Here is a 9,372-nt window from a genome sequence, read left to right on the forward strand (position 1 = left end):
GGTTAAGTTTCTAACTTCTAGTTTTGAAATTTTATAAAACAAAACAGTTTAACAATTTTACTAGAGTTCAGCCAAGCACAACTTAACTACATTAGCATTAGTAGCTATCATAGTATAGATCAGAGGCTTAACTTTACTCATCCTTTCTTTAGTAGTTAAGTTTTTTTGAAAACAGATCTGGAGCTCTAAGGGCTGCACTCTTACCTCACCCAAAACAACAGCATAAAAGCAAGATCAATCAAAAGCTAGTAGTATCCAAAATTTTTCTTCCATGGATACAAGAAAGATGTCCTGACAGAATGAATCTCCCATATATCTAAGAGATGAGGTCCTTTAAAAGAGACTTGCCCTTGCCATATAAAGTTTGTATTGCAAGATGACGGAAAATGAAGTCTGTAGATCAAACACTTAAATGCAGACTCTGGCTGCTCAAAACTCATACATCTAAAAGCACTTTATTATACTATGGTTACTGCCCAATTCCATATTATCAGGATGGTATTTTATACCCCTTCATTTCCTCCTCCTGCTTTCCAAAGGGTGCAAACAAACACGAGGAAACCAGGAGGAACAGATGATACACCAAGGTTAGGTCCTTTCACCAAACAACCGGACAAGAGTGGCAGAGGACAAGGCAGTCACTCAAGCAGACCTGACATCCAAAACACCAGTCTTCCCACGGTGGTTTAAAACATTACCAATAGTTGGTATGTAAGTGGGATTTATTGAAGAAAAATACATTTAAAAAACACAGGTGTTCATAATTACACAAAAGCCTAATACTAGTCCTTCCTAGAAACCAAGCATGACACTGACAAGATGCAAAAAAACATGCTCTTGAATTTTATTCCACTGCAGTCCCAAAAAATATAGGAGGGCTTTCCTCCATATCCTTGTTTATCCTCTTGAGTTTCTGACATTAAGAGTACGTGTTCATTGCCAGCTTTATCATAAAGCATGTGACTAAGTGATACATAAACTGCGAGGTTCAGCTTGTATGGGAAATGGGACACGAGTTCCTCTAGACAGTGACACACAAAGTGCAAGAAAGAAAGCATTCAAGACTGTTTTCATACCTTCCCTTCAGGTTTTCAAGTTCTCTGTGGTGAAGCATGCTTCGCATATGTTCTTCCATCTCCTAGAGCACAGGGGAAAAAGCAGAATTAGTCAAAACAAAACAGTGCACCATATTTGAAAAGCTCACTTGAGAACTCTCCTGCCTTACAGGAGGTTGTACTCTACTCCTGTATTTTTGTTTATATGACCATGAAAGCAGAAATTGTCACACTCTCAGGAATTAAGTCATATAATGTTACATTTTCTCAAAAAAAGACACAAGAGATTCATTAGAATTCAACAGAAGTCCAGGAAAGTGAACAAATCTTTGCCAAATTACCCTGGATCAGCATTTTTATTAAAATTCTCATTGACATCACTTTTCAGAATCCTAGTATTTCAAAGACTGCTTGCCTGTGCGATCTGAGCAGTCTCTCTATATTTGCATGATGACACAGCTGTCATTTCATCATCACATACTATTTTACTCTCCTAGATGTACTTCTGAAACCGGGGTGTATATATCAGGTCAGTTTGTTGTCACAGCACCTTTGATCCCTGAACTGCTGTACTGTTATAATTAATCGCTAGTGAAAGAGAAATAATGATCGTAATTCTGTGAGAGGAAGCAGTTCAAGTGATTTAACTTTCTCTTGACGTTTGCATCAAAATACTTGAGCCACAATCTTCAAAGGACAGATGCTAACCACTATCTTGTTTGCAAAGGGAAAGCAACATCTTCAACCTTGAAGAGTTGTGTAAACTAACATTTACAAGCTATCCATATGCTGTATGGCTAGGCAATATACGAAGGTTCATTAAGAAAACCTTAGCTTTGGTGCAGGCTTTGGGCAATATGTGGTAGACAGAAGACGCATAACAAATTGTATTTTCATTTATGGGACATCTGTGCTGCTTAATTCCACACTCTCCTTCCATACAGAAAGACAGCCCCCCCCGAAGGAATTTTAAAATTGTGTATTACAGTATTATTAGCATATCACAATTTATAGCCAAAGGAGTTTGAGTGCTTTTCACTTCAAAAATCTTTTTACAACAGTAAAAAAACATCCAAGACCTCGAAAGTTTTAACATTTAGAATCAAGCTTACTGCACAACCCATTTCAAGATACTCTACAGCACATGCAAATGCATTACTTAATTTGTGATACACCTAGATCAATATATTCCCAGTAGAGGGAAAACTCCTCATACTTTGGACAATTTAAAAATGAAAGCATTTCCTACAGGAACTTCACATTAGTATCTACTAATAGATGTAAAGCATAAATTATTTACCTTTCTTGAATTGTATTCAGTGTGACATAATATGCATTTTCGCTCTCGAACCATGCTTATTACTCTGGAAAGATCTTATCCCATACCTGCAAACAAAAATAAACTTAGAAGAACTCATGGTAAGGTTTACTTTTTAAGAGGGAAGTGAAAATAAGCTTGTGCTGAGTTTCTTTAAAAGAATAAACACCTCTTGGGCACTGTTGACACTACACAAGAAAAAAAATTAAGTAGTTTATAAAGCTATAAAAAGTAGTTTTCCCCTTCTTCTATTTAATTCCTTGTCCTCCAAGACATGGCATTCATTCTGCAAGCAAACAGATCTGTAGGAATCCTTTCAGCTACTCAAATCAAAGTAAGAAAGGATAATGAAAGTGAGATAAGGATCGGGGGAAACCAAGCAGGGCAAACTCAGACTTTTATTTAGTCTCCAAGGAAGCTCAAGAAAGATATTTAAGGCCTTATGAAAATAAAATTAAGGTCATCATGATATCAAAGACTGTCTGTCTTCAAGATTTAGCACACAAAACCTGAAGTGACTTTGTGCTAGTTTGAAGCTAGAATGTTTTGGTGAGAAGAACTAGATTACAGGCTGTGAAAAGGAAAACAGAATGATGTCTTCTTCACTCATAGGCTTACTGAGAGATACAAGAAGAAGAATCAAAATGTAGATAACTCACTTCTGCTGGGGAGCTCTGAGCTGCATCTCTCTCTCTAATCTCACCCTCCGTTTCTCTGACTAATCCACTTCGCTTCCTAACCCCCTGGCCAAACCTCCATTCCTCATTAGGACTGGGGTAAGGTTGAGAGGGGTATGGGGAAGGTGAAGGGGCGATTGGGAACCCCTCCTGGGGACCCAGGTTTCTGGGAGGACTGTTTTGTTTCTGTATTACCTTTTATCTTGTATATTTCTGTATATACTGTAAATATCTACTTGTGTATTGTGCTAAGCTGTAAATAATAAGGTTCATTCAATTTCCAGAGCCAGCTGAGTCTAGTCTGGGTGATTTCCAAAGTGGGGGGGCAGGTATCACCCAAACCATCACAGACTTAAATCCAGTATTTTTCTCATTAATCTCTGTAAGAACTACACATTAAAATACACTAAAACACTTAATTTAGGCAGAAACCTGAGACACATTCTCTAGCATCATGATCTACACAGATATCTTATGGATCTGAATCATTAACAAAAGATACTGATTTTCAGCAATTATGTCAAGCAGTAGGTTATTATCCAAAATGCTGCACCAGAATATTAAACATTTTCTTATTGATCTACTTAAGACTTGCACATCCACAAATAAAAGGTGTCAAATTAAAAACACATTATGTCTTTTATCATAATGTTTATTTCATAAGGAGGCCCATTTAGAGAGATATCTAACAGTCTAGGTCACAATACAAAGACAGACTTGTGTGTGTAAGCACCAGAGTAATATCTTTGCCATTTTGTTTTTCTTAGAAGACACTAAAAAGCAGAATGATCAAACATTACAGAAGTAATTTTTATTCACTTGGTAGAGGCAGTTCCTCACCCTAAAGTGAAAAGAAATGTATCTTTTTTACTAGTAGGCATTTTTATATGTTCTCACAAAAAGACAAATCCTTCCAGAATTCACTTTCCATTAATTTTCAGAGCTAACTCTGTTAACACAACTAAACTTAATCATTAAGAGACTTCTTCAAGAGCTCATCCCCACAGTTTACCATACAAGGTTAATTCTATTTACCATCAACTTTGTATATGACTCTTCAAATCTGGCTGTGACTAGAAAATGTAAGCAAAGGGCAGGAACTGGATTTTTACCAAATCCAGATTACCTTGACTTTAATCATATCTGACATTCAGTGGTACTGTACAACTGTAAATAAATAAAAATAAGTAAACTCACACCCACTCCAATTCCAAAATACGATTCTTTGACAAATAACTATTTTCCTACTTATTTGTATGTCTATTTACAGCTACCATATATACCAGCCTAAGTCCCTCTTAAAGACAAAGGAATTGAGAGTTGTAATAGGTTTTTCACCATCAGACAAAAGAGAAAGTAGCTTCCTCCCTTTAAAAAAAAAAATCCATGACATCACACCAAAACAGTTAAAACACAACAGGAGATTCAATCATCTTATGTTTCCCAACTGCAATCCTAGGGTGCCATTTTTTGAACTCACTTAGAATACTTGACTGTTTAAATACACATTCTCCAGCTTCATCATGTGGGCACTTGATGTACTTAGGTAATTAGTAACAGTTACTTATTTTGACTAATCACCCCCAATAAAGGTATGAGATCATCCAGAACTTTGCACCAGTCTAGAGCATGCATGTAAATTTGTACATGACACTGGTGACCTGGCAGTGTAAGGTTAATGGGTCAGACTCCATGAACTCAAAGGTCTTCTCCAGCCTAAGCAGGTGACTTGCTAACTCTGGTTAGCATGTAACATTTAAAAAAACTCTCACAAGTAGAGCTAATATTGCACCTGTTTTGGCTAATTAAAATATAGAGTAACTATACATGATTACAAGAAGGGTTTTTGGCTAACTGCCCAATCAACTGAGCACTACTTTTGACAGAGTACTAAAAATACTAATGGAATTCAAATGCTATTGGTTGTCACTATGAAAAGTCAAACTTTCGCCACAGAGAAGCCCTTAGAGGCAAGGACTCAGAAGTAACAGGAGTCAGCAGACACAACAGGGACTGGGAGAAGGCAGATCCACATTCTATTTGCAGATCACCTCTTGACTTACTGTCTACAGAGATGAACAACTTCCCTTCATTCCCAGCTCTCTCCCAAATCCTGCTGTAAAACTTATGGCTCACTTCAAGAAAGTACTTCAATTTCATTACAAAAAAAACTTTCATGAACTACTTTGGAAAACAAATTCAAGGTACTCTTGCACTCACTATGAAACACAAAAACCAGACAGCTTTTGAGCCATGCAGTCAGTGATGTTCAAGCACAAAACTTTCATACCAAGAAACTTCAGAAAGCCACTACTACATAAATGCAGGTTTATTTGAATTCTTACCAAAAAAAAAAATCCCATACTTCAGACACCAAACAACCTTCAAGCTTTTATCAGATTTAATAGTTTGTGCTGTTGAAATCACCAACCTGCTGCAGAGCATAGGAAATTAGTTGCAGAATGCTAATAGGAAAATGAGATACTCTAAAAAAAGTGATCAAACTGCAAGTAAAGAAAAGGCTTTGACAAGAAGACTCCACCACCACAAAACCCAGAAACACCTCAACAATGAAATGTTTCTATTTGGAGGGTAACAGCTCAGGAGTTGATTTTTTATTTGTTTGCAAAGGAAGGGATACATTTTACAACTATGTGATGGAAATGCAACTTCCCATAGCCTGCACCTGCTCAGAGCTTACAAATACCACACAGTTTTAATTAACTTAAGCATGCATGCTACAGAGATTTTGGAGAACACTACTCACAAGTAAAAATAGTCTACAAAGAGAATGAGGGATTAGACTACTTCCTGCTACAACATCCATTTGTCCACAGTTATTCCACCTTACCGGATAACATACATTAAAAATGTACGTCAAGGTTAAATCTGCCACAGATCAGTCACTGAACACTGACTATATAAAGCCACAAGTGCCACAGAGTGGGGCTGGCAGCCTGACATTCCAGAGCCTAGAAATCCTTGGGAGGCCTCAAACAGATCAGCAGCCCTGGCTCGTCCAAAGGCCTGCCTAAATGCTTCACGTCCCTCCAGACAGCAGTGGAAACTCTACGCCTGACAAGAAGAGGACTCTAGAAGTTCAACATGGCAAAACGCTTTGTGCAGCAACATGGTCCTCACAGGGATGTTGTTTCTCTTGCAACTAGTTGCATAAATCCCAGGTGAGCTGCCATATACAGGGCAAAGGGAAAAAACAGTAGAAAGGAAAAGAGCAACTCAGCACAAACTGTCTTCACAAAATCTTTATTTAGTTGAAGGGAGTAAGTGGTGGACACAAGGTCATTATGACTTGGAGAGAACTCTCTTCTTGCTCAGAAGAATTAGGAATAGAAGAGCATTTAGGCCCTGGAAAAGTACTTAGCCGCTACTAGGCTACAATGTGGTTTGATTATCAGCATAACTGATTTTGCTAGTCTGCCAAGACATCTGGTCTTCTCCCTGGAAAACCCCATATAGGTCTTCAAAAGCTGTATCCAACTGCCTAGTGTGATAAATGAATGGTACAAAGCAGTAACAATTGCTAATATAACTAAATAATGGTTTATTAAAGCCTAGCAATACAGAGAGGTTTTCCTGAAACATTTTATGACTGCAAAACCATTTCCCTGTATTGCACACTGCTCCAAACATCAAAGCCTTGTACCGCTGTGAGAACACTGTACAAAAACAATGGATTCATCCTAACAGGGCAGGGGCCTATGCTCAAATTTCAACACCTCAAGCAGAATTTGTGGGATAAAGCAGGAACGTTCAAAAACTATCTTTTCTTCCCAGACTGATTGCCTTTGCGGAATCCAAATTATCCATGCAACTCTGCCAGGCTGTAATTTTTACCTATTACCTTGACATTACTTCTGGGCATATATGGGAGGCACTTTAACCTTCCAAGATGCTGATCTGTGCAACCTAGTACAATCAATAGATGGAAACTGAAGGCGTTATTGAAGTCAAATCATGGCTAATAGTATTTGTGGTGAGCTAGAAAACTTTCACTCCCCCCACTATTGAAATTTACCAGACTACCTCAGATGGCTTGGAAGTAAGATGAAGCTATACTTACAGCAAAGCAAAGTTTAGAAGCACATATTCACAAGTATTTACAATTATATACAAATTAGAAGTAAAACAGAAATCTCATCTAGTTTGTGACTAGATGAGAAAAATCCCTTACACTCCAGGAAAGAAAATTACTTCAATAAACCCCAAGAAACTATTTGTAATGCAAAGCATACACTTGCTGTCCTGTAACTACCTTGAGTCACAGTACATCTCAAATCCTAGGACACCACCTGGTGGCAGAGTTCACAGGAGATTACTATCAGATGTTAAGCAGAATTTTACCAATTTAAATTTGATTCTGAGGGAATTTTTAATTTTATTCCAGAATAACTTCTGAATTTTGTCTCTACAAGTAGAGGGGGAAATCAATGCAAAAATACCTAAATTTTACCTAAATGAAGTTAGCTACAAGCATTAGCATCTCTTCCCATGATACGGGTATGTATTTCTAGGTTAGTGATTGCTGTTATTCTTTACACTGGGTATCACAGCCATGCATAAGCTAAGATGCATTTAGTTGACATATATTCAAATGTGTGACATTTCTGGATATATGATCCAGGAGTTATCCAAAGTTTGGTCACAGTAACCAACCTGACTCAGATAACGGACTGACAGTTTGACTAAAACCAATGACTTGTCTCAAATTGAAAATGCCACAACACACCTATTTAGCAAGCTTTATATACAAAAATCAGTCAACAAGGGAACCTAAGTGGTGATGCAAATACAGCTGTCTTATACAGACAGTTCAGCTAACGTCAAGTACAGGTTAATAAAAAAAATAATACAGATACTTTTAACAGAAGAGACTTCTGGACAGGAGCCTGTTTTCTAAAATATTACAAAGCCACATTGCAGTGATCCTTAGAACATGCAATATTCATCCCAAATATTACAGTCCTAATGAAGAGATACTCTAAAATTTCAGCAAAACTATTAACCAAATTTTCTGAAGCTGAAGTGTTGGGGGTTTTTTTGTTAAGATCTATCAGTTCAGCAAAACAGTCAAGTACTTTAATATAGTAACTGAGGCCTAACTGAAAGAAGTAATGAATACGAAAGAACAGAAATAGCTAGCAGAGAAACAGGAAAAGCAGCCCCAGGAACTCATGCTGAAAACCAAGTCCATGAAATCCTGAACTTCTAAGGTCACACCTCAGAACTCATCTGTTCCACAGAACTCCTTAAAGCTGCACTTCAGAAAGAGTGGGAGAGAAAGTCAAAAGTAAAATCACTTGCATGAGACCATTGTTATCAAACCATAAAGTAAAAGTATACTGAAGTATGAGCTTTAATCAAGGCCACTTCTATCCAATATTCCTAAACTATCCAAGTTAAAGTTCATAAGCACCCCTTAATATTATTGAAGCTCGCACATGAACTACTCAGCTTGTAATGCTGAATGATTATTTTCCATTACTTCAAGTTTCACTGTTCCATTATACCTGTTTCACACCATTCTCCCCACTCTTTTCAGCCTACCAGACATTTATCACTGTGCTCCTGCAGCTCTGTTGTAAGGAAGGCAACTAAGCAACTCTAAGCCACACTTCAGCCCGGGAAAGGGCTCTGGCAGGTATGCAGAAACATCACGGTAGCCACACTGTACCTGTACTCCATTACTACCTGTAATAGACAACTTAGTAATCTTGTATTTAGCAGGATAACGAAATTTATGGTTCACTGCGGCAACAAAGGAAGCTCACAACGCAAAGCAAAACGCAGCCCCGCTCCAAGGAATGATGCCCAGCCTAGCCCCTCCAGACCAGGCCTGCACCTCTCCCCTCCCTAGGCCGCCCCGTCCGCCAGAGCCGGAGCAGCCCCTCAGCACCTCCGCTGACACCACAAAGCTCGCCACAAAGCTCCCCACAAGCCCCTGCTCGCTCGCCTCCTCAGTACTCACACATCACACCCTCCAGGAGGGCAGCAGCCCGGCAACCCATCCCCAAGCCAGCGCCCGCCTGCCCCGGGCCCGCCACCCGCACAGCACAGGCACCGGGCCCAGCCCGCAGAGACCCGCGGCGCACGGCGGGGCGGAGCAGGAGCCCGGCGCAGCCAATGCGGCAGCAGCAAGGCCGCCGCGCTGCAGGCCGGGAGGCAGCGCCGTAGCCCGCAGTGCATGCCGGGACACACGGTTCTGGCGCCGATAGTGCCTCATCGTGGCGAGCAGGTTTCACCGTAGGCCTGGCAGCGTTTACTTAACGGAATTGATAATAAAGGTCATTGTCTGCATACATAA

General features: G+C 39.3%; 1 protein-coding gene across 3 annotated transcripts in view; it reads right to left on the bottom strand.

Moving 5' to 3' along the window:
* The window catches only part of ZNF106 (zinc finger protein 106), a 39,140-nt gene extending 29,843 nt beyond the window's left edge, over nucleotides 1-9,297 (bottom strand). For all 3 annotated transcript variants that reach the window (XM_064146431.1, XM_064146421.1, XM_064146442.1), the window contains exons 1-3: nucleotides 9,037-9,297; nucleotides 2,356-2,441; nucleotides 1,077-1,138 (exon numbers count right to left, since the gene is read on the bottom strand). In XM_064146431.1, coding sequence (XP_064002501.1) covers nucleotides 1,077-1,138; nucleotides 2,356-2,409 — 116 coding nt within the window. In that variant the 5' untranslated portion in view covers nucleotides 2,410-2,441; nucleotides 9,037-9,297. The remainder of the gene's footprint in view (nucleotides 1-1,076; nucleotides 1,139-2,355; nucleotides 2,442-9,036) is intronic.
* Nucleotides 9,298-9,372: the final 75 nt, after the last annotated feature.

This window comes from Pogoniulus pusillus, chromosome 1 (assembly GCF_015220805.1).
Source record: "Pogoniulus pusillus isolate bPogPus1 chromosome 1, bPogPus1.pri, whole genome shotgun sequence".
NCBI lineage: Eukaryota > Metazoa > Chordata > Aves > Piciformes > Lybiidae > Pogoniulus > Pogoniulus pusillus.